Consider the following 25495-nt stretch of genomic DNA (forward strand, 5'->3'; position numbering starts at 1 on the left):
AGAGGCAGAATTACTGCCTCCACTTTGTTCTTTAAAGAATAGATGTTATTTAAACCTGTTTATTTCAGTGTGAGGTTTAGTTTGTTAGCATTATTACTATTATAACTGACTATAATAATCCGCCCACCTTGAGTCTGGTTCTGCCTCTTAAAAGGAAGTTTTTCCACGCCATAAAACCTCTATGAGGCGAATTTACTTATCCACCACAGCATAGACACATGTAAAGAAAGCTACATGTACTCTGTTGTCTTCTCTCACTCAGACAAACAATCTTAACTCACATTCATATTCATATGTCTGTTTAGGGAGGAACACAGCCATTTGCATTTAATTAATTTTGCCTCTTTACACCCTGTTCTCTTCATTTCTATGTATGAAGCAACAATGAGGTGATAACGAGGAGCTAGTGCTTCCACAACTGCACTGCATTTACTGTGAAAGGTAACAGACCGTGTCGTTGGTCAGCCATTGAACTCAAATGTGAACATGCAAATCTAAATCTACAGCCCATACATGTGGTCACGGTTTTCCAACTGGGGATCGTTTTGACCGTTAGAAGAGTCTGTCCCGTCCGGCCCACACATGAACGTACCCACAAGTCTCCCAACAGTCTAACTTTGACCCTGGTGCACAAACTGTGGTGTAACAAGAAGCTGTGAGACCCAAAAACCTCTGGTTTCATGACATCACCACTTAGACATGAGAGGGCAGGGCCAGATGGGATAAACACATGTGCAGGACGAGAACCACGTCCAAGTTATCCACACAAGTGCAGGGACATACCACTCCTCACTCAAACTCATCATTTACTCTGACATGAATTTAAGCTTCACTAACCCTGACACACGACAGTTAAGCAGTTTTAAATGAACTAAATTTGGATTTAAATTCTGTTGTAAGGTTTCAACCTTTACTTTGTATCCTCAGGACTCTCAACCCACAAATCATCTTTCCGTCTACGGCCTCTAGCTGCCGCTTTGATAGATCGTCTCATTTTCCTGTCATCCAGAGGAGAGGTGCTGTACACGCTGAATCAATGGTGATCTTAGCAGTTTTACTCACCCCATAATTCCTCTCTGTCCAACTTCACTGGAGAACTTGGCAACATGGCTGCCAAGTCTTTTACGCATTTATGACTCTTTGGTGCAGTCATGCTGACATCACCAGAGCAGTGTTTATGACAAAGAGGCAGAGGAGTTTAACAGTCTGAATTAAGAGCAATTACTTTCATACTTTGGCATTTGTTTAATGCTTAGTTCTTCGTCTTTTTTTTTTTTTTTGATAGGACACAAGACTGGGTGTCACTGGAATTGGAAACAAACTTGGGTGAGCACCAAGTTACAAAACCTCCGAACCAGATGTGGGCAGCTGGGGAGTTGAGTTACATGTGGAGTCTGTTGAGTATCCACATGAAGCCAGAGATAACTCAGTATGTGGGAGCTGATACTCCCGTACAGGCTGTTATCACTGGAGACAGAAGCATAACGTTTTCTCTACAATTACCTCAGGTGATCATTTTGAATGAAATCCACTATGATTATAATTTTTGAGGGAGTAAAAGAGGGCTTGTGGGTGAGGAGTGTGAGTATTTAGACGAAGGGCAGCGGAGCATAGAGGCCATCCCCTATAACCACATTTCCTGTGCCTTGAAGTGTTTCTTTCTTGCCTCTTCAAAGGACTGCCTTTGCTCTTCTGCCTCAAGTATGTTGGCCCCGAGGCAAGACAGACTGCTCCTCTTTTATTCTGAGAAACTCTGCTGTAATTTGGACTGATGTAATGCTGTAATAATCTAACTATGATGAGTAAAGAGATGAAAAGTCATTTAGTCTCAGAGGGCAGCCTTGGGTTTTCCATTCAGGACCCACTGAAGGAGACACTGGAACAAACACGTATGCTGGAATATTTTACTGAGCTGAGATGATTCGAGTAGCTCCCTGGCTAACACGTTGACTAGTTTTATATTGTTTTCATCAGGAAAAGGCAAGATTAACAATTCAGAGAGAAGACTGGGAAACCCAACTTGAGGAAATGCTGCTCATGTCCTCGCTATAAGTTGAATTTGTAAAAGTTACACAAACACACAGCCCTGACTGAAGGTGTCAGAGTAGGACGATAAAAGAACCTGTGTTTTTTTTTCTTCTAGACTGTCTGGATTTGCATCTGACTGTGCAGCTGGACTGGCCGGATGCAGAGCTGGATTCAGTCTGAACATGACCCAAAAGATGGGAAACAAAATCCATGAGAGTCCATGTTCTGATATCAGCTCAGCAGCTGAGCTCAGTCAATCAAGGAGATGTCCTTCAAAGTCAGGGGACACTTTCTAGGCAAACACAAAGGAGGAATTAAAATGTCTGACAGTATGGAGCGAGGGACGACTGCAGCAACCAGTATCTCTTTCAGTCACATATGTGAGTAACTGTGACCTTATTCCGATCTTTTTCCTGTAAGTCACAGGTGAAGCTTGCCTCTGAAATGAACAAACACAAACCTCGGCCACCTGTCACGCAAAAGACGACACACAGGAGCTGTTGTTTCAGGACGGAAACCTGGGACAGATAATCATCTCTGTGTCCCTCCGTCACTGCTCCCAGCCCCCGATACCCTCACCACCACCATCTGCTACGGGGGTAGGGCTGTCTGTTTCCATGGTAACGCCTTACCCCCCCCCCCACCCCCTTCCTCTTTGCGAGCACTGGGGCTTCTTTTGTGTGTCCCACGTGCAGTCTGTTCCAACTGTAACCCAACCATGCTACTGAGGGGTGCTGCTGTTAACTGCATGACAGAAAGCAGGGGTTTTGTAACAGGATCTGAACCTGCAGACAATATGAAGTCTTTTTTTTGTCCTGTATCGTACTGTGGAACAAGGATGGTGTTACAGATGCGATGTTCTTAGTGCTAGAAAGACTCAGGACACCACAGATACACAAGGAACCTCACCATTAAGAACATCAGTCCCCCTCCCCCATGAAAAACAAGGTGACCTTGCAAATTAAGCCTGCCCACCCCCCTCTTCTTACCCCGTGCCTAGTCACCCTGTCCCCCGCCTGTGGACTGTCCTAGAAGTGGGGTGATAAGCAGGAGCAGGAAGGAAAAAGCCGTAAAACTGGCAAGGAAGGAGCAGTAAACCAGACAAGACACCAGACAAGTCAGAGGAAAGTTTTCTCAACCTGAAAGTCCCAAAGACACCATCTTAAACTGCAGCTCAAAAACACATCAGCCTAACTTTATTAGATATTAGACTTGTCATCACTCTTTCTCTGGGCTGCCTGAGCTGTATGACTTTCCCTAGGTATGGCACCAACACCTCTGCCTATTGTTTTGCTGTGGGTGTGATGGCTGAACATTTGTGTACTGTATTTTACTTCCCATACTGTTTCATTCTGTGGTGACATGTCCAGCAGTGACAGCGAGCCCAGTCCCTCTGTCTCTGCTATATTCTGGGGTTAAGTTAAGGTGAATTACCCTGATCTGAGGCAGAACCTTATTAGGCTCTATTTGGGATACACAGAATCCTAAACAACACACAGATGGAAAGCATTAGCCTTGCTGGCAGGAAACCCACCGTTCCTGTTGTACTGTGAATTAAAATGTAACAGTGCGGACTAGGTTTACTGCTGAATTTAACTGCTCTCTGTTTTGTGAATACCTGCCAGAAACCTCACAAGTGCAGGCAGATATTCTACCTGAATACTGTCTCTGTCTTTTTAATAAAAGGTCACGTTCACATAAGCATCAATGGTTCTAGGAAGGAAGTGTAAAAGACAGAAAATAAGCACCAGGAGAGGACAAGTTCAGAATAATAACAGTATTAAAGGAAGGTTTCACAGCTGACGTCCAGGCTGCAAGAGAAAAGAATTCCTTTATGACCCACAGCGAAGACAGGTCATTTTTCTAAAGTCATCTTGGGCGGCTGCCAGGTTAACCTTGTGCTAATGCCATTTAATAAAATGAGTTGCGCCCTTGTGCATTTTCCTGGCTGTGTTGGCAGGGAGACTGCCTCAAGAATGCAAGTTAAAAGATTAAAACCAGCGAGAGGTTGCAGCAAGCATTTCTGCTAACTCAAAAACCCTGACGTGACTGTTTGGATCATATACTCAGCAAAGATGGTGTTAATACAGAGAGAAAAGGAAGCTCTTCGTTTGTAATGTGGTGAATACACTCATCATCTCCTGGTTTGGGAAACACAGTCACAACTGTCACAGAGACCGAAGTGTGAGCCATATTTTTTTCCATCTTCATAACCCTCCCAAGCGTTTCAACTCCTTCTGCTAACAAAAGAGCCGGCCACAACCACCAGAAGGGGAACGTCACGACTCTCCCGGAAGAACTTGCACAAGCATTCAGGCACAAAACCAGTTGTAGGATGACTCTTTCCTCAAAAGTGTGTGTGTGTGGCAGGAAAGCAAACATCACAAGGGGATGATTCACAGTGTGTCAGGTTCTGTGTCAAACAAGAGGGCAACTCTTGAACAAAGCCCTCTCACCTCTTTGCGAATGTCGCAACGTCCTTCTGTGGAACTGCGAGAAAAAAACGTCTACGACAGAAAACATCCACACGTTTTTAGTTATGGTGAAACAGAGGCCGTGTCCAAACAGTCCACACCAGTGTGGATAAATCATAAAATGCTATTTGTACTTTTTAAAAACTTTAACGCCCATGCTGGAACACCACAACAATAGAGGAGGGTTCAAATCTCCTCCGTTGGGTAATCACAGGCAACTTGAGCAAGCAGCTTCCAGCCAGATTGGATGACAAACATCAGCATTAACACAAAGACTGTTTTCCCTGTCAACACTAAAAACTTAAGAGCTGTTTCCAAATTAATCTAATTTTTGATGTGTTTTTTTTTTCTTAGATGATAGACACAGAAAAACAAAGAGTTTTCCAATGCAGTGGTGTAACATGTAAAGCACCAGTCTATTTTGAAACGTGGCCTATCCTGTTGCATAAATGACACCAAATGGTACAAAATAATGGCAGTGAAAAACAGCCCTGGCTTTAGGCTTCAACATCCATGGGAATAAAGGCGTCTTTTGGGACTATGGACAAGCTACCTGGTGATATTTGACCCCAGTGTGGACCCCAGTTGATGCTTGTATCTTCATTGTAAACATGCATGCTCAAAATCCAAGAATACCTGTAGAATCCACGTGTAAACGCACTGATTTATTCTGTGTTAGCAACAACTTCAGTCTTCAGGAGCCACGAGGCCAGGCTGCTCAGCCTCCAGATTATTTTCCTCTGTCACTCGGACTCTGTCTCACCAGGGCACCCCACATTGCAGACTGTGAATAAAAGCATGCTTGTGGTTCACAATAGACCATCGCTGCTCCCCGAGAAGGGGGAAGGGCGTTGCATTCCTCCACTGACCTCCTGTTTGCAGCAGATATTAAACAATAACTGCTGCTTTTTATATTGGCTTTCACCAGCCAGCGAATGAGACGAGACAAAGCAGGACGCTCCCTGATCTTTGGCAGCTCACAACAAGCAATATGCGAGTGTAGAGCGGATCTGCTTTGTCTGCGTTTTGTGTCAGGAGAGATGGGTAAGCAGTGAAGACTGGCATTTCAGGAGATTCAGGGAAGAACAATGTGATCATTCAATGTGAGTGACGACCTCAGGAGACGGATTCTGACTTGGATGCCTGGGATATTTAATCTGGGTAAATGCACGCGTCTCATTTCAGTCACTTCTCTGGGGAAAGTGCAGCGTAAGCTTCCTGAAAATGCCTTTGACTGAGTGTGAGGCTGATACCATAGTGCAGGTGGAAGATGCTTCATTATTTCCTCCAGAGTAACCCGTTCATACAGTGCTGAGTCCAGACTTTGTGTTTCATGACAGTAGCTGGTCCACACCTCTTTCAGTCCTGAAGTGGGACATAAATCCTGGCTAAAAACAGTGCCGTCTTCCCTTTGTCTTCCAGTAATGAGCATTATTAAGTGTGGGATGTAGCTTCAAAGAGATGGATGAGGAAATGCATGTGCCACTCTTGCCAAAGAAAGTGTGAAATGGAGGAAGGGCCCTGTGATGGCAACAACTTCCAAACGTGCATCAGCAGGAAGAGGGACAGCTGCTTTCAGCAGCAGGTTGTGCGTTGTTGCACAGGAGAAACAAAGGTTAGATGGTGTCTGACAAACAACACAAACTCTCTGTGTTTCATAAACCTGCTGCTCTCTGCGGACACAGGTTATAACACGATGCACGCTGCAGTTTTATGGTCACTTTCTTAGTGACAATTAACATACTTTTAACTGTATTAAAGTAGATGTATTCCAGGCACTGCCCACTTTATTTTCTTTAGTTCTTCTCCACAGACAGATGTATTATGTGTCTCTGCTGTCACAGATTTCAGTGACTCTGGGGTTTTTTTCCTCTGTCTGTGAATCCAGGGGAAAGTTACAGCCCAAAGACGAGGCAGGGATTGCATCAGGAATGCTGGCAGTCGTTCGTTTTCCTCCACCCCGCGCAGACAGGGGGTGGGGTGCCCGGCTGAAAACTGGGAGGAGAAAAGGGGGGGATTTGGGAATATTCTTTGTCCTCACCCCGCAGTACAGCACGCAACTGGAGAAGGAGACGGAGGCTCCTCGTTTGGGGGGAAAAACTGGATGGCTTGATGTTAGAACTGGGGGGCTTTCTTTTAGTAAAAAGAAACGAAGGAAAAGCTCTCGACTTAAACGACAACTTCAACCAGAGGAGCTAAAATAACAAGAGAAGGTAAATAACACACAGATGAAGCACGGCAGCATCATGGAGCCTTTTAGCTGTGGCTAACAACGGTGCTTCCCCTCAACTTTTATCTTTAACTTCTCTTTAACTCAAAGGGAGTTGTTTTTTTTTAAAGCTGCTACTTTAATTCCAGCTTTTAACAACCCGTGTTCACAAACGCAGCGTCGGTAAATCTACAGGCTCCTGTTTAAAGTGAAGTTTACGCGCACAGGCTGCAGGAGACGGCGCTGATTAAAAAACTGGGTGATTTATGTGGATTTTTTTTGGAAGTTAACGATACATTGGTGCTAATATCACCATCATTAGCGCCACGTGCTGTGGTAACTGTGCCGGTATGCGAGATATTTTAATAATTTCCCGGGACATTTTGGCTATGGCGGCTGGATTTGGTGATGGAGGAACGCGCAGGGATTGCGCCTTGTTTTTTCTCCCCCCTCCTTAAAGTTGCCCCCACCGTTTGAGAAACCCTGCATTATACCGAATATGGTTTGACTTTATTAAAGTGAGTTACTCTGTATAATCAATATGACGCAGCGTGTGCGCCTTTAGCGTCGGTAAGCAGCGATATATTTTTTGGGAGCATGTGGAACACCGCGGTGACGTCGTCCCGTTAGCCACGAGGAGGGTTTCTTTTTCCCTTAAGCTCCTGTAGATTGGATTAGCTGTTCATTACAAATTGTAGCCTTTAAATGAGTTGTGTGCGATAAGGGAGCCCGGTCTACACCGAATGAGTTTGTATTCCAGTTCTTTGTGGTATTGTGACATTAAGGATGGTGATGGAAGGGATACACGAGTCTGTTCTTTTCTAGTTTCACCTCCACCTCCACCTCCAGTCCTGTACACGGGTTTGATTCTGGAGCTGGTTGTTTTTTTTGGTTTCTTTCCTCCCGCGGTGTAGGGGCCTCTAAGCTCCGGAGCTTTGGGGCAGAGGAGGGATAACCATATCTATCCTCCCAGATGTGAGGGCCACAAAAGCCTCTCTGTTCTGCGGAACTCGGTCAGTGATGAAACTTTGCAGCTTTATTTTTCTCCGGACTCGGAAGCAGGCTGTTCTCTACAGATAGACATGGAGGGGACTGAAGCTGATGGGATGGAGTTTTAAAGGGTCATATGTTGCATCTTGTCAGATGGAAACTTGCTGAATTGATCCACAAGTTATCAGATTTATCTGCTCAGTACTGGGAATCCACCAGCTTTAATATATATATGACATCAAAGATGCTCTTCACATCAGGTTATTGCAGATAGATTAGTATTAGTGCAGTAAAGAAATGCCAATATATTGATTACGGTTTTTTTATAACCTAATTTAAAGAATCCTTTAAAAAATCATTGTTAAAAATCTAATATTCATATTGTTATTAGCCTCAAAAAGCGAGTATTGGTCAGAGTATAGTCGTTTATATTTCATTTAATTGCCAGAATCTAATGTATCTGTTACATTAAAGCAGAAATCTGTGACTTTTTGCACAGTTTCTCTCTGTGGCTGGAGGAGGTTCTTCAAATGGTTTTTAAAAGGACATAGAGTAATGTAATGTATAATTTTATATCAAGATAAATGTCGTCAGGTGTAGTTAAATGGCTGCCCAAAGACCAATACATACAGACACAAAGCCTGCCATTCGTAGCCACTGAAAAACTTGAAATGTGAGCGAGCAAAGTGTTTCATCTACTGATTTCGTTGGGTTGTTTTTCTGCATAAAAGTGTTGGAAAACAGTCCTGTTCCTCTGTGACAGCTCATGTTTAAACAGACTTTGTTTGTACTGTCAGCAAAGTAATTAGCAAGTTGCTACCAGGAGCAATGAGACTCAACAGCAGCACATAAACAACAGATCCATCCACATGTCAGCAACAGTTGAGAAAGGAGACGACAAAAACATTCAGTACTTTAGCCCAGAGTCATAGATTCCAGCTTCTTGACTCTGTGCAGGGGTGAACCACTTTCTAACACGTTTAACTCACAATCAAACTCGTGCATGTGAGGCCGTGGTTTTCCTTCGATGTGGATGTCGGCTCTGGCAGTTGCCTGGGGCAACTCCTAACCGTTAACCTAGATTACAAGCAGCAGAGTGTGCAGTTAATGTCTCTTCCTTACAGCCAAACAGAAAAGCAACAGATATAGATATGACCACCGGGATGGCAGAATATAACCAAGGAGAATAAAGCTTTGTGGGAGCTCACAAACTCTGATTTCCCCTCTGTAATTCAGTTGATAAATTTTCCTTTGTGTGCAATTTCAGCTTAAAACCACATGCCTCCACTGAGTGTTTTTAACGTTTTATCGGCTATCTTAATGTGGGAACCTGTCGGTAATGATGTCACATTGTAGTTCAGGTGTTTGCATGCAGGATGTAGCTGCATAACGGCAGCTCTGCAGAAACCACAGATAGAGGATGATATCACTGACAGCTGCAGTGAGCAATCAAAAGAAAAACACCAACCACCTTATCATTGTGGAGTTATTGGTGAAAAACACATGCGGACGTTGGTTTCACTGTGTGCGAACGTTACTGGTGAAGATCAGATCAACAGGATAGTAAAGCTTGTCATAAAATCTGTGGCCGCCCTCTGAGGTCTCAATGATCTCCTCACAGTCGGCACACAGTTAAGTAGAAGTGTACTTCTCTGGGAACATTTAAATCTCAACCCTGAAAAGCAATATCTACTTCCTGGTACAGGTTTAATGTCCAGCACCTCTCTGTATAAAGGCATTTACAGAGCCTAAGGGCCAGATTATACCAGAAAAGAAGTGGTTTGTCCTGACCATGTCAGAACTCAAAAGTAATCTGAACATTTGGCCAGTCACCAAATTAAAGTGGTGTGAATGTTGGACCTCTGGTTTCGGTAAGTTATAGAAATGGGAGGACAAAGCTGCCCCTAATCCGACAGTAGGTTCTGGTAGTGGGGTGGAGCTTTCTGCTAAGATAAGCTAAGCTAAGCTAAGCTAAGATATCCACCTATCTGACAAGCAACTCTGGTGGAGCATACTGGCCCCTTAAAACTGTGCCATTTGCCTCATGTATTAGGACTTTGTTCCTCTGTTGGTGACTTGAAATTAAAAATAAGTTTTGTGACTACAAAACTATATTCTTTGGACTTCCTATACACAGTTATTCGATTGCAGTGAGTTAGCCACAATGACACACGATAACAACTACCCATGGACTGGTAGATAATTAGGCCCTAGTGCATTATGGATGTAAGTAAAAACTACAGAACCTTCACTGGTGTGATCTACTGGACTTGATTTTCTGTATCATTGAAGGTTAATAATGAAATGAATTGTACTCGTGCAGATCTATTGCTTGATAGAGCTGTTTTGTTCCTTTACTACGATTATAAATGATCAGTCTATTGGTTGAACACTTGAGCCTACACCATAGCTTAAACATTAAGAATAGTCGGATATTGAAACGAGAATAATTTAATCATTTTAAGCTTTGGTTGTCAGGGGAGTCTAGTTTGTACAGGCAGGCCTTTGTTGCTTCAGGTTTTGGAATTCCTTGTGCTTAGTAGTGCACTAATTTTAGGTGTTAGCTGTGCAGGATTAATGACATTAATGAATACTCTTTTTAATGTTTTGTTAAGTGTCCGGTTACACGCCATAGGAGAGCCAAGATTTCCTGACTCATTACTATCAGCTACTTGTTGCCTATCTGTGTGGTAAACTTTGAGATTTGCAGAAGATATGATTATTTTACACACTGTGCAGACTTGAAGGCATGTAGTTTGGTGTTTTATGGAAGCATCTTTTGTTGCCAGTTCAAGACAAAAAAGTAATAGGTCTGAAACCTTAAGATGAGGGATGGAATAACTAGCTAAACATACTTGTTTATCGACTCAGCACAAACACAGTAGTATAGTTTATAGTAGTGGATAATTGCTTAGCAGAAGTTATGAGATTGGACTCAGATGGTGTGAAACCACAGGAGCCTCTGTAGTGGTCAACTCTGTGATTATTAAACCATGACTGTGACATTGGTTCAGTGTATGTAAAATGTTCAGGTGAGGCTAGAATTATCTGAGATGCAGCTGTGGCGTTTTACATGTGCTGTAGTTGTAATCCTGGTTAAATTTAGTTTATAGAGTACAGGTCTGGATATTTGTTGGAACTTTTCAGTTTCTAAAACTTCTTTCTAACTATCTTTTTATCAGTGTGATGTGCCTCACACACCCTGTTTACTGCCTTGGAGGAACATGTCTCCACTCCACAGTCTTCAGATTAGTGTGTTTGTGGATGAATGATTTGGTGATAGAATCTATAGAATCCCTCAAGTGGGCCCTCACCATTGCACCATCGGTTGGTTTGAGACGTCTCTGCTGCTGTATGTAACAGTGACTCAACAGCTCCACCTTGTGGCACTCTGGTGCAGTAACCTGAAGAGTCAAGCTGTAAAATGTGATGTATCAAAAGTAATAATAAAACTTAATTAAGTCAAAGACTGCAGGGAAAAAGTGATGGCCTATTTACTGAATTAACTTAACTTTTTTTCCCACTGACTTTGTGTTGGGCAACATTTATCCTGACCTAAATTGTTGTCCTGATTGCTAACAGTTCTAACCTCCTTAATGTTTGGGCATATTGATATGTGTTCATGATAAAAGGGTTTGTTATTGAAATGAAGTGTTTACAAAAACAACTAAATTGTTCCTTTTTCACATGCTTTCATTTTTCATTGATTACTTTTTTAAAATGACATCTGCCTACAATTTCTGTCTCTTTCTCTGCACAGGTCTGACAGGTTCCCTCCTGCTCCACCGGCAAAATGAGTTGGAGCTTCCTCACACGTCTGTTGGATGAGATTTCCAATCACTCCACCTTCGTGGGCAAAATCTGGCTCACCCTCCTCATCGTCTTTCGCATCGTGCTGACGGCGGTTGGGGGCGAGTCAATCTACTATGATGAACAGAGTAAATTTGTGTGTAACACACAGCAACCTGGTTGTGAGAATGTGTGCTATGATGCATTTGCGCCGCTGTCGCATATTCGCTTTTGGGTCTTTCAGGTGATTATGATCACCACCCCCACCATCATGTACCTTGGCTTTGCTATGCATAAGATTGCCCGCATGGAGGACGATGACTACCGTCCCCGGGGCAGGAAGAGGATGCCCATAGTGAGCCGTGGTGCCAACCGGGACTACGAGGAAGCAGAGGACAACGGGGAGGAGGACCCCATGATCCTGGAGGAAATTGAGCCAGAAAAGGAGAAGGAAGTTGCGGAGAAGCCCAGCAAAAAACACGATGGACGCCGTCGCATTAAGAGAGACGGCCTGATGAAGGTTTACGTGTTTCAGCTGCTATCACGTGCCATCTTTGAGGTCTCGTTCCTGTTTGGACAGTACGTCCTTTATGGGCTGGAAGTGGCGCCGTCGTATGTATGCACACGCTCTCCTTGCCCGCACACAGTGGATTGCTTCGTCTCACGCCCTACAGAGAAAACAATCTTCCTGCTCATCATGTATGCTGTCAGCGCCTTGTGCCTGCTCTTCACCGTGTTGGAGATCCTCCACCTTGGCATCAGTGGTATTCGTGACTGTTTTTGCGCGCCACGATCTCGACCTCCCACGCCCCGCCACCCAGCTCTGGCCAGCCAGAGGTCCTCCATCTGCCGTCAGCCCTCTGCGCCTCCAGGTTACCACACAGCTCTGAAGAAGGACCCAACAGGAAAAATGGGCTTTAGGGATAACCTGGGAGACTCGGGCCGCGAGTCATTTGGGGACGAGGCTTCATCGCGGGAGCTGGAGAGGCTGCGCAGACACCTAAAGCTGGCCCAGCAGCACCTGGATCTGGCTTATCAGAACGAGGAGAACAGCCCGTCACGCAGCAGCAGCCCAGAGTCCAATGGCACCGCAGTTGAACAGAACAGACTAAACTTTGCCCAGGAGAAGCAGAGCAGTACATGTGAGAAAGGTGACGCTTCTGTCTTTTCATTCTTTCATATCTTCATTCATTCCTACCACACTGGCTTTTTTCTTCTGTGACAAACAGCAAACAAAACACCTGACTAACACTGACACTCTCTGTTCACAGGTCTCCGTGCATAGGTTGTCATCAGCCTATCGATTCACATCAGGAGCAGTGAGCACACATAAGGGAATCAAACAGGGAGCGTGTGCATGCGTGTATGTGTGTGTACGAGACATCATGAATTTGCTTGAGGTGGATGAAGTCAGCCCAAGCCTTTCAGTGTTACGGCCATCTGCGGCCGAGCATCGAGTCGAACGGTCGTCTCAACCCAGCAATACTTGAGACGCCAGCCTGTCTGAAGATCCAAAGTGCTTACAAACTACCATTGTGCAACAAGAACGGATAAGGTTAACTTGTACTTCTCCCTCAGGGCAGCTATTCTTCTTTTATATTTTTATTATGAGACTTAGAGCTATTAGTCCTTTTTAAGAGTTTGTTCTCTGTTGGAAGTTCATAGTGAGTGCATCTCAAGTTTGCCTTAGACCTAAACTGGAACTCCATGTTATGATATTTTGTTAAGGTAAGGCCAAGCCAGCTGTAGTGCGAAAAGCATGTTTAAACTGTAAGAGTTGAGTCTTTTTGTGAGGAAGTGAATCAGTGAGCGAGTGCTTGTAGATGCAAAGAAAAGGTTAATGGACAAAGCACCACTCTTGAGAGAAAGGTACTGGAGTGACTGTCATACCGATGAAGACTTTTTGATGTGTTTTCATACAAAGGTTTCTTTCAAGTGTGTCGCTTCCCCCACCCCACCCGCCCTCCACAATGTTGGCCCTGCACCAGTCAACATTCCCAAGTCTGGTGCCTGGTATAGTAACTGGAACACACTTGGGGTGCCTTTGTCCAAAGGAATAAACAAACCTGGATAATGCTTGAAAAAATGTTACTCTTGATATTGTCTTGTATTTGATACTGTTCTTTATTTTTATATTAGTTTAGAGTATTGTGGTATTGAAGAGGCTGATGTCACTGTGGCCAACACTATTTTTATTTTTATTTTTATTTTCAAAGAATGACATTCACTACTGTCTTACCTCCCCGAAGCCCCAATTTAACCCATGGACTTCTCAAAATGGTTTGGTACTATTCAGTTCAACTGCAACAGTTGTTTTTCTTTTTAATAACTTCATTTTTAATACTCAATAACCTGCAGCTTATTTTATTAGGTACACATCATCTTTGACCAGCAGATAGTTTTTCTTTTTTCAGTACTGGACCCAAATGTAATCGTATCTGTTGGTTGAATAAGGGAGAATACTGTGTCATGTTAATGTTTCATGTCTGAAAGTGCTGATTTTTGGGATTAGTGTTATCACTGTTCCAGAATCTCAATTAGGAGTGTAAATGATGTAATCATTTCAATGTGAATTCAGATGCCATCTTTTGTATTCTAAAGCATACCCACAGTGCCATTAGTGCCGACTCAAATATTGTCATCTCAAGTTATTTTTGAGCAATGCTTTTTGTACTTTTTATACTTTTTGTATTGATAGTACCTTGTGGTTAGTTTTTAAAATAAATTTTTTTCAACAAATACCAGTTTTCAAATGGTTTCAGTCTCGTTTTATTACTGGCTTGAAAAATGTTTTTATGTTTAATTATTTTTTCTATCAATGAACACCTGACAATTTAGGCAACAGTTGGGAGTTTTTCAGCTTAACTGGCACTTTAAATTATTTAATAAACAGTTGATGAGCTGTGTAGTGATTCATAGAATGTCATAGGCTGTATTATCCTGGGAAAATACTGACTTTGCAGTTCAGCCACCATTAACTCTAACCGCTGAGATACGAGTGGGGAAAAAAAAGCTGACAATATAGCTGACAAACTTTGTACATGTTCTTGCAGATACAGGACTTGCAGTGTGTTAGTCATGAAAGGCTGCCTTGCTTTGACTGCACCAGTTCATCAGATAAACAGTAACCCTACTTCGGGCACAACGGACCATACAGTTGAAAGATTCTGTGCTTCTACTGTGACCTCTAGTGGCATTAGATGATTCCTACAGAACATAGCAACACTTTTAATGATAAACTGCAATTTAAACTGCAGCTTCTGAGGACACAAGTTTAAAAGACCATGTGATTCTGTCTTAAAAACACAGCTAACAGCAGAGCAACAACCCCCAAATATTCTGTCACCAAACTGATGATCAGTAACAGAAAACAGAGGTATTATTGAGTAATGCAACAGATGTCTCACTTTTGCAAGTCACTGTGTATATGATGCAATATCTTCTGTTTCACAATGTAAGTTGCACTGCACTGACAAACTGATGAAGAACTATCCAGATCACATTGTGGAGGCTGAGAAGGTGCAGTTATGTTTGTTAGCAAAGCAAATCCTAAAACATTTAACAGTGGAGGTTATTATTGTGATATTTGGTGAGTATGTTTCGGGAAAATGAACCTTCTTTGATGTTTACTTCACAAATGATTTAATTACTTTACAAATGTGCAAACACGATGAAGTCAACACTTTTTATAATACAGGAAGGAGAGCTAGCTACATAACTACTTTTAGCAGTAAAATCAGATAATATGGATCATGGGGAAACTGTAGATTTTCATAATCATAAGCAGAGACTTTAAGCAATAACATACTGGATATGTTATTGCATAAAAGAAAAAGAAAATACAGTTGTTTAACCATGTTCTTAGAACAGGATTAAGACTTCTAAGCCTGTAATCAATGTCTAAAAACATTTCTAATTCTGCTAACACGAAGAAACATTTATTAAATGGTGTTTATATGAAGATGCGGCTCAGACATTTACTGATACAGCTCAGTGTATGTTGGACACCCGTATAACTTAAAATTTATTTTCCATATTTAAAGTTTCTACATGCTGTTTTTCCTGTGTTGTTTTCTTGCCTTAAAGAAGCAAAAGGATGAGCAGACAGCTGCAAACACTGCAACAATCAGGAGAGCAAATGTGGTGTTAAGTCCGGTCTCTGCATCACTAGTAGAGAGCTTCATACCCAGGAACCGCACGGTGTCATCAGTGATCGGCGCACTCGTTCCTGCAGAAAAGACACCAAGGTTATCGTATTCATTTTGAATTTAAGTAAGTGTAACTCTAAACCATGTTAGTTTTTCACATCTTTACTGTGGATACAGAGAAATCCATGAGTCCACAGAATCTAAATTAAAAAAAAAAAATAGTTTGACATTTAGGGAAAAGACATATTCACTTTCTTGCCAAGAATTAGATGAGGAGCTCTCATGTCGCGCTGTAAAATACAAAGTCACAGCCAAAGTTACTGCTCTTGATTAAGAAATCCAGCACATAAGCCCATGAAACTGCAACTTCTTGTTTTTGTATGGATTAAAGAGATATGGTATTTTAATGAGTGAGCTTTAAAGGTGTTAGCTGATAGATTTTCTACCCTTGGACAGCCACAGGGTAAGTTTTTACTCCTGCTTTCAGTCTTGCTAGTCATGCTAAGCTAACGGTCTACTGGCTCCAGCTTGCGTGATAATTTACAATATCGATTCAACTTAAACTCCAAAACTCTAAAATATCACACTATTCCCTTAGACCTTGATAATCACAGTATATCACAATACTTAATATACACGTTACAGATTCAGTTAATTTAAGAGATGGTTTTAGAGCTTTGTACATTTGTGTTCCTCACATTAACCAATCAAAACAGGTATTGGAGCAACGTTGCATCAGTTTACCTTCAGGCTCAGGGTTCAAACACTCATGTGACCCTGAGGCAGGGTCGGGGAATCCATTGCAGTTGATGATGGTAGAGTACTGAGCAACAGAGGTTTTGGGTACTCGAGGAAGTTTAGGGTCTGATCGATTGACGTAGAAAAGGCCAAATCTCTCTGAAAAACCAGTGGCCCATTCTAGGTTGTCCATCAGCGACCAAGCAGTGTAACCACGGATATCCACATCATCTAGCAAGTAAGCTGGAAGGAGAAAATTAACACAGATGGGAGAGCAAATTCACACTTTTTACTGTGCAGACTGCCTTTGCTCAACCTGGTCCTAAATATATTCCTTCAAAGTTGTAGTTTGATACCTTTCAGCACCTGGTTGATGTATTTTTCATAGTAGTAGCTCCTGTGAATATCATTTAAGTCAATGGGCCCCCGCTCTGAGATACCGTTCTCTGTGATGATAATAGGTGGATTTCCATACTCTTCCTTGATAAAGTTTAGAATCCTCCGGAATCCAAATGGTGAGACCTTCAACCAGGATGAGCCTGAATCCAGCCAGGTACGATCAGCAATGGTCCCTGCACCCCTGTGAAAATCAATCTGGTTAAATCATTTTATGTCCAATATACTACAAAATAATGTAGCAACATCACCTCATGAATGCTAAATAAATTGAGCTATCTCATGAGCTGTATTCATGAAATAGCCTGTGAGTACAGCTCATGAGATTACTGTACTGTGGGTATGCTGGAATTTACCTGTCAGCATCATAGTGCTGAAGGTTTCCATAATCCACAGGGAATGCCAGGACAGTGGTGTAATGGTTGAACCCAAAATAATCATAGGTACCCTTAATCCTCTTAATCTCCTCAGGAGAAAACTCAGGCAGCCTAAAGAACATGAAGTAAAATAGGTGAATTTACCTGGTAATTGTAAAATGAAAAACATCACTAGTTATACCTATGTGCCAGTAAAATTCATATTGCTAATTATAAGTACATCCTTACTTATAAAATCATGAGAAAGTAATTTTTATCTCATTATGCAACACATGACATTTTAGATTGTCTCACTTACAGGAACTAATGTTACTTTTTCTATTACCGAGATTTTGGTAGACCAGCAGCTAAGCTTCGTTCACGAATGATTGTCTTCATCATGTCGCTGTAGTCACCATTAAAAATGGGATGGGCAAACCAGCCAATATAGAACTGCAGAGAGACCCACAACAGCTCTTAGAGACTTCAATTATTGCCATACATGTAATAAAATATGGAAACAATGTCCACACAGAAGAAGAGCTTGTGTGCAAATGATAAGACCTGTAAAACTTTCTAAGAGTTCCTTTTCTTTCCTTTTTAAATTGTACCTGCACCACACGTCTTGCAGCATCAATGTCCTCCTGCTTGTAGGGATTTCTGGGTTCTGACCAGTCAGAATTGATGGTAATGGAGATAATGCCTTTCTGTTTGGCCCGGTATTTTTCATTGTAGAGGTGCCAGGCCTCAGCATGAGCTTTAAGCAGATGGTGACCCACAATGTAGGGCAGAGTGCCGGGTCGGAAACTGATCCCTGGACACACAGAGAGTAACTGCAACATGTGCAACTTGGGCACAATTTTAGTGCCCTTCATGACCTCATCACTCTTCTGTCATTTACAGTACTACAAGAAGATAAATGGATAAACGGAGCTTTGATAAAATTCCACTTGCTAACCAGTTTTTATCAACAAACAAACAAGCATCCATTGGTGTGAGGTAGAGTGTAAGATGGAGAGCATTACATAAAGGCATACCTGGGGCAGCTGCTCCATAGCCATGGCCTACATTGGCTATATTGTACGGCTCATTAATGGTGATCCAAAATTTCACTTTGTGGCCAAGACGGCTAAAGATGAGATCCAGCATAATCCCTGAATTTGAAAATAATTGTCTCATTTTCCCAGCCCCCAATATCTTGCAGAGCTTGTGGAAGGTCCCAGTGGTAGAGGGTGATCTGATTGCAAAGGAAAAACAGTCAAGATTTATCAAATTCGCCAACTTTTCTGTTGATGTTTAGATGCTGGCAAGGATTACACATACATGAGGTTGAATGTTTGCAGCAAGCAGTGCATCCACCAGTCTGTGGTAGTAGTTCAGTCCAGGCTCATTGATGTATTTGGTGGTGCCATCAGGGAGCACCCTCGACCAAGATATGGAGAAGCGATAATGGGTCACCTTAAGTTGCTTCAGTATAGCAACATCCTCTTCTACTTTATTATAACTGTCACAGGCTATGTCCCCATCGTCATCATTGAAGACTCGGAGAGGAGTGTGTGCAAACTTGTCCCAGATGCTGAGACCTTTTCCATCTGCTCTCCATCCCCCTTCAATCTGGAAACAGCAAATGTAAACAGAGACTTAAAAAGACAGATTAAGATATATATGTGCAATTTTCTGATTAAGTATTAATGAGGTTACCTGGTATGATGCTGTTGCAGTGCTCCAAATGAAATCCTTGCGGAAATGTCCATATAGCATCTTCTCATCATCTGGTGTGGGGAAACCATTGTCTCTTATGACTTGGTAGTAGAAATGAGCTGAGTACTTGGGTGTCCTTGGCCGGTTCGGGTTGGTGAAGTCCACATGGTGTAACCCAAATCCAAGTTTATACCCATTAAGCCACTCAAAAGAATCCATGAGAGATGTCAGCTGTGTATCCTTTCACCTTCACGCCATCAAGGTCATAGGCTGTTATCAAAATATACACACACACGCACAAATTAATTATCTAGGCCAAGGTAATAATTCATATTTATCTTAAGAAATCTATTTATGTTAGTGCACCTTTGAGAGCCTCGTCAATATACGTCTTGTAAAAAAAAACTCTGGCAGAGTCATCCCAAGTTGTCTTTGATTCTGTAGCTACTCCATTCTCAGTGATGTAAATCTCTGGATCTCCGTACTCCACTTTGATCCAGTTGAGGAGTCTTCTCAGGCCCCATGCGACAGCTCTCTGGTTACTGATCGCAGTAGTTGGGGAATCACCTTCCTCTGCTTCTGACAAATCTTGGTCATATTCATAAGATTTAGGGGAAAGCCTCAAGGTAGCATGGCGTGCAATCTTTGTAGTGTAGTGATTTACACAGAACATGTCAGCAGTTCCTCTGATAAAGCTCTTTTCTTCTTCAGTGAAGGAAGGTAGTCTTGATTCTGAAAGACCTTGCAGTTCACTTTTGTTTCCAACTTGCCACTTCATTGCATCTGGATAGTCACCATTCTTGAAAATAGGGTGTGCAAACCAGCCCAATTGGAACTGCAGAGCACGGTCAGCAGCCATCACTTCTCTGGGAACATTAACATCTTTAGGTTCAATCCAATCAGCATTGAGGGCAATGGATACTAAACCACCTTGAGCTTTGCGATACTTATCATCATATGTGTGGTAGGCCTTGGCGTGAGCTTTTATCAGGTTGTGTGCAACTCTGTATGGTGCAATTCCTGGATTTTTAACATTTGGTGGAATCTGTCCAAGTCCGTATCCTGACCATGCAATTGTTTGAGGCTGGTTGAAGGTCATCCAAAATTTCACTCTGTCTCCAAAAGTGGCAAAGCAGAAGTCACAAAAGTCATTAAAAATGTTAATCATGTCTACATTGTCCCATCCACTGAGGTTCTGCAAAGCTTGAGGGAGGTCCCAATGATAGAGTGTCACCATGGGGGTAATGTTATGTGCTACGAGGCCATCAATGAGACGATTGTAGTAGTCAACACCTTTCTGGTTCAGAGAGGAGCGTCGACCATCAGGAAAGATCCTGGACCAGGACAGAGAGAATCGGTATGACTTCACCCTCAGAGCTCGCAGCATGTAGAAATCTTCATCAAGTCTATGGTAGCTGTCACAGGCCACAGTTTCCATTGGGTTTCCCAGGAATACTGCCAGGTTTCTGGGTGAATGTATCCCAGACACTGGGCCCCTTCCCATCTGCATTCCAGCCACCTTCAATCTGATAAGCTGACGATGATACTCCCCAGCTGAAGCCTTGTGGGAAGGTACCATAGTGGTAGAGTTTTCTCTGGAATTTTGACTGATGTGAGAATTTCTCCCAGACGACCTTTGATTTAGATGGAACCTCTGAGGGTGATAAGGCAGCTGGACGGTGGGTGAGTTGCATCTCTACCCCTTTAAAAACATCACCTTTGTGTGAGCCAAATCCATTTTGCTTGATAACCTGAGAGTAGAAATATGCAGATTGCTTTGGGGTTCTTGGTCTATCTGCATCTGAAAAGTCGACATAATGAAGACCAAATCTCTCGCTGTAGCCTTGTTTTCCTTCAAATCCATCCATGAGTGACTGCACTGTAAACCGCTGTCACATTCACTCTATCTAAGGAGATTGCTATAAAACAGAAACACACAATAGCACACTGAAGTTGAAATTATTTACAGTACTATGTAAATGTGGTTTTATATCAGAGACATTGCAGACACTTACCTTTCAGAGCCTCATTGATGTAACTCCTCATGTACTCTATTCTGCTGGTGTCACTGAGAGTGTTCCCACTGTACTCAGTAGGCATCCCGTTCCCAGTTATGTGGATAGGCACTTTGCTAACATTCAAGTATTCTGTAGAAATGTAATTAAGAAGCCTTCGGAGACCCCATGGTGCCGAATATATCCAGTCTGAAGCTGTAGAGGACCACGATGGGTCCACATGTGTCTGGAAGTCACCAACCCCCTGAGGACCAGGGGTGCATCCACCATTACTGTTGCTCACCAGCCGGGAAGTGTAGTGGTTTAATCCTAAAAAGTCAGCTGTTCCATGTATCCTCTTTCTCTCTTCAGGAGTGAAAACTGGAAGTCTTGCAGGCTCAGAGGAGGGACACACTCTTCTTTTCTCTTCAATCTGAGTCTTTAGTGTTGCGGGATAATCTCCATCTACAAATATGGGATGTGCAAACCAGCCCAGCATGAACTGCAAGTAGCGATCTGCAGCTGCTATGTCTTCAGGTCTGGAGGCGTTCATAGGCTCAGCCCAGTCAGAGTTCAATGCAATGCCCACTTTCCCTCCTTGTTTCATCCTGTACTTGTCATTGTAGACATGCCAGGCCTCAGCATGGGACTTGAGCATATTGTGAGTGACCTGAAAAGGCAAAACAACTGATAAGGTAAGTACATCATGACAATTAAACAATGTATATTTACATTAATGATATTACCCTCACCTGATAGGAGGCAACCACATAATCCTTTATGCCAGGGGCATGCTCACCAGTGCCATAGCCAGCATGGCTCACCACCCAGGGGCTACTGAATGTGTTCCAGGTCTTGACCCTGTCTCCAAACCTGGAGAAACAGAAGTCTGCGTAATCCTTGAACGCTTCAACAATGGAGGTGTTTGTCCATCCACCATAGTTCTGCAGTGCCTGAGGCAGATCCCAGTGGTAGAGAGTGGCAACAGGTTGTATGCCAGATTCAATGAGAGCGTTGATTAGCTTGTCATAGTAGAGAGCTCCTTTCTCTGATTGGCTGCCTCGGTGGCCAGAGGGGAAAATACGGGCCCAGGAGATGGAAAACTGATACGTGTTGACATGAAGACCTCGCAGGAGGTAGACATCATAATCCACCTTGTGGAAACTGTCACAAGCCAGATCAGCTGTCTGATTCTCAAAGGCCAGGTCTTGGTGACCAAAGCGGTCCCAAATGGTCTCTCCCTTCCCACCCTCTGACCAGCCACCTTCAACCTTGAAAGACTCACTGGAGGTGGCCCACTGGAAGTCAGCAGGGAAGGAGTCGTTCAGGAAAGCATCTCGCTCTGTTGTAGTCTGGGCCTTAAACTTATCCCACACGCTCTGATAACTGTTTCTGAACCCTGTTATCCCTGTGTAGTCTGGAATGCTGTGAGTTTTGGAGAAGAGAAGGTCATAAAATGTCATAAATATACACAAATATACTTTTGTGAAACAAATGAATAAGTGCATTTTTACCAAGATTTAATCTTACCTGTGTGGAGTATCCTGTATGTCTAGCTCACCCAACATATCCTTCATGTCACATCCGATCAATGATTAGGTCATTGTTGTTGAGGACTGTAAGGTGTTCACAACTAGAGTTACTGACAGTTATATGCCCAAAATGCAAACATATAAATATACAATCCTTTTTGGTATTTACATTTCTTGCTGTTACTCATTTGAACTGATACATTAGCTAAATAAAATTGTTTGATTAAAAATTCAGGCACCCACTTTAAACCCCATATTCTCCATCTAACCAATCAGTTTAAATTTAAAAATATAATTTGTTTAAAATTTCTTTGCCACAGTCCACATGATTTTCCTAGTATAACTTTACAGGGCCATAGCAAGAACAATTTCACTTCCATATGATAACATTCCCAGGAAACACAAACTTTATGATTACTACACTGTAAAAGTTTACAACATTGCAATTAACAGCAGGTTAGTCCTCTGTGGTCATTAAACACTGGTTCAAATAGTGTTGGTGATTGTAATATATACTGTATATATAATTTTTCTAGTTTTTTTCTGTGTGGATAACATTAAGTGTGGATAACAGTAATACTGAATGACATTACCTTGCAAGAAATTGCCAAGGATCTGGAATTGACTGTAGGAACAATCATGAATAGTCATCTCGTATATCAGGATAGGCAGGTTCCCACTGGACATCTACAACATAACATAACATGCATGTGGTTGCAGTCTAATAGCAATATGAGACATGAGATGCAAAGTGAAAAAACACCCTGTAATGTTTACTGTACCTGCAAGCTCCTCAGATCCTTTGCCAAGTCTGATGTGGAGGCACAGTTATATTCAATGTGCACTGACAAGAAATCCATCTGTTCCAAACAGGAGATAAAAAACAGTATTTTACCAACAAATTGTATAGTATCAGTTATACAATCTAATGATATACAATCTTATTTTCTTCCAAGTGGACTGCTGATTCAACCACAAAAAGTCCTAAAAATTAAGAACAGTTTTCTTGAGATTGCATTCAGACCCAGGACCACTATATGTTGTTAAAATACATTTTTCACAGGGATTCTCCCTGCAGCTTGACTGCCTTGACCTGAGGTCTTCAGTAAATGGAGAAAACTCCCAAACCCAACTGAGCTAACTGAGATTTATCTAGTGTAGCCAAAAGATGTTGCCTGAAAAGAGGATAAAATTGTTTTTCAGCCGATATTATATCCACAAGCCATGTCTTTTTATGTTGGTTTACTATTTGCAAATGGGTTTTTACTTTTGGTGTAACAGCCAGCCAACCTGACCTGCATTATAAAGTGGAAGATGAAAGTTTAAAAGGTACAGAAAATGGCACATTCATCTTACTGTTGTTGAAGCTTTAATCTGCGAAATAAGAGCCATATCTCTAGCTCTCAACCCAATGGACAGATGTCTCCCTGTGAAAAAATAAAAATAGTATAAAGGCACTCTGAACACAATGCATTTTGAAAAGCATTTGTGAACACATATATTGGATTTCTACCAACTGAGACATAGCTTGCAGACTTTTTTTTTTTGCTTAACATAAACAGACCTCTTTCTATTATTGATCTCATCCAGACTGATTACTGACATAAGTATGATAATCTACACGTGGAATCTGAGCACACATGTAATCTAATGAGGTGAAGGGTTTCTGTATCGGGTGGTCATAAAGTAATGTAAAGTAAGTGATTCTCAAGACACATTAAAAGGCAATTATATAAAAGTATTACTCAATATATTAATGATTACATAATAATATAATATAATAATACTTTAACTTATTAATAGTGGCAGAAATATCGTAACTGTTGTTCTGTTTAACCATAAAATGGCAACAAATGACCAACCCTGAAAACATAAACTAAATCAATAAATCATATCTTTAATTCTCCCCTCTTCTGCTGTTGGTTTTACTCACCTTTGTCAGGAAACTGCTGATGGTAGAGCTGGTAAATGTTCCTGTTGAACTGGAGAATATTTTGCAAAGGTTTGGGAGTAACTTCAGTTTGCAAATCACGCCACACATCGTCCAAGTCGCTCAGGGTCACCCATGAGTGTGCCAGTGCTCCAAACTCCAGAAAGGCAAACTCTGCATACTGCTGAAACATGTCCACCAGCTCCTGGTTCTCCCAGCCTCCATACTTTGATCTCAGAACCTCTGGTACAGTGGAGTCATGAAGAACAACCAGAGGCTGAAGGCCCACCTCCAGCAGCTGTCCCAGCAGGGTCTGGTAACAGGTAACCACAGCTCGTTGAGGCTGGCTGGGGAGGCCTGTAGGTAGAAGTTGAGCCCATGATAGCGGCACTTTGAAGTGGGTCACCCCTCTGCTGTGGAGGTACTCAAAGTACTGTTTAGAGCCAGGAGGTATGGGGTGACTGCAGTCAAAGGCATCATTCACCTCACTGCCTGAGCTTCCCGTTTGCTTTGTCAGAGGACCAGCAAGAAGCATGAAGTCCTCCTGTCCGTTCAGCCCACTGCTCCAGCACTCAGGCACACACAAGACATACAGACACACAATCCACAACAGGTTCTTCATTGTGGCTCGAAAAGATTGGAACTGATATTATCCGCTGATAGCCAAGCTCTTTAAAGGAATAGCGTTTTCTTCAAATTGCATCGTCAAACAATTAAGATCGATATCATATCCAAGTGGTGCAACTTACAGTGTTTTACTGCAGCTGTGTGATAGACAGAAAGACTCTGGACTCACGCATGTCAAGTAATAATTGCATCCCTCTTTCGTGCTCATGTTTGAAGACCATAAATTATTCAACATGATTTTTATTATTATCACTTTATATTGTACAATTATCTTAGCAGCATGGAGGTAAAATGTGAGAGAGAATTTAGTAGATGTCACATGTACTGACTTATGTCATGTTGGCAATTTCTGTCCAGCATTAAAGACAATCTCTTTGATTTTGTATAGTGTAGTCTCCCGTTAAAAAGGTTACAACAGTCTATTTAAAAATAATTCTGTCATCAGTGTTTAGCCTTAGTAAAGCACTTTAATCAACTCGTGTGTGTGTGTGTGGTGTCTGGTTCTACCACTTGTGTCTAATCATTAATAAAGGCCAATAAAGTTTACAGACAACATAGTTTGCCTTGACATAAACATAGAGAT

The 25495-nt window shown here is 42.2% G+C and overlaps 1 protein-coding gene and 1 pseudogene across 1 annotated transcript; one reads left to right on the forward strand and one right to left on the reverse strand.

Annotated features, from left to right (window-relative positions):
* The first annotated feature begins 6504 nt into the window (after positions 1–6504).
* gjc4b (gap junction protein gamma 4b) lies at positions 6505–14243 on the forward strand. The gene is made up of 3 exons (XM_018682253.2): positions 6505–6715; positions 11462–12641; positions 12762–14243. The coding sequence occupies exons 2-3, from the start codon at positions 11495–11497 to the stop codon at positions 12773–12775; spliced, it is 1161 nt and encodes a 386-aa protein (XP_018537769.1). The 5' UTR covers positions 6505–6715; positions 11462–11494; the 3' UTR covers positions 12776–14243.
* An 839-nt stretch (positions 14244–15082) lies between these two features.
* LOC108887080 (lactase/phlorizin hydrolase-like) lies at positions 15083–25025 on the reverse strand (annotated as a pseudogene).
* Positions 25026–25495: the final 470 nt, after the last annotated feature.

Source organism: Lates calcarifer, linkage group LG1, assembly GCF_001640805.2.
Source record: "Lates calcarifer isolate ASB-BC8 linkage group LG1, TLL_Latcal_v3, whole genome shotgun sequence".
In the NCBI taxonomy this organism is placed as follows: domain Eukaryota; kingdom Metazoa; phylum Chordata; class Actinopteri; family Centropomidae; genus Lates; species Lates calcarifer.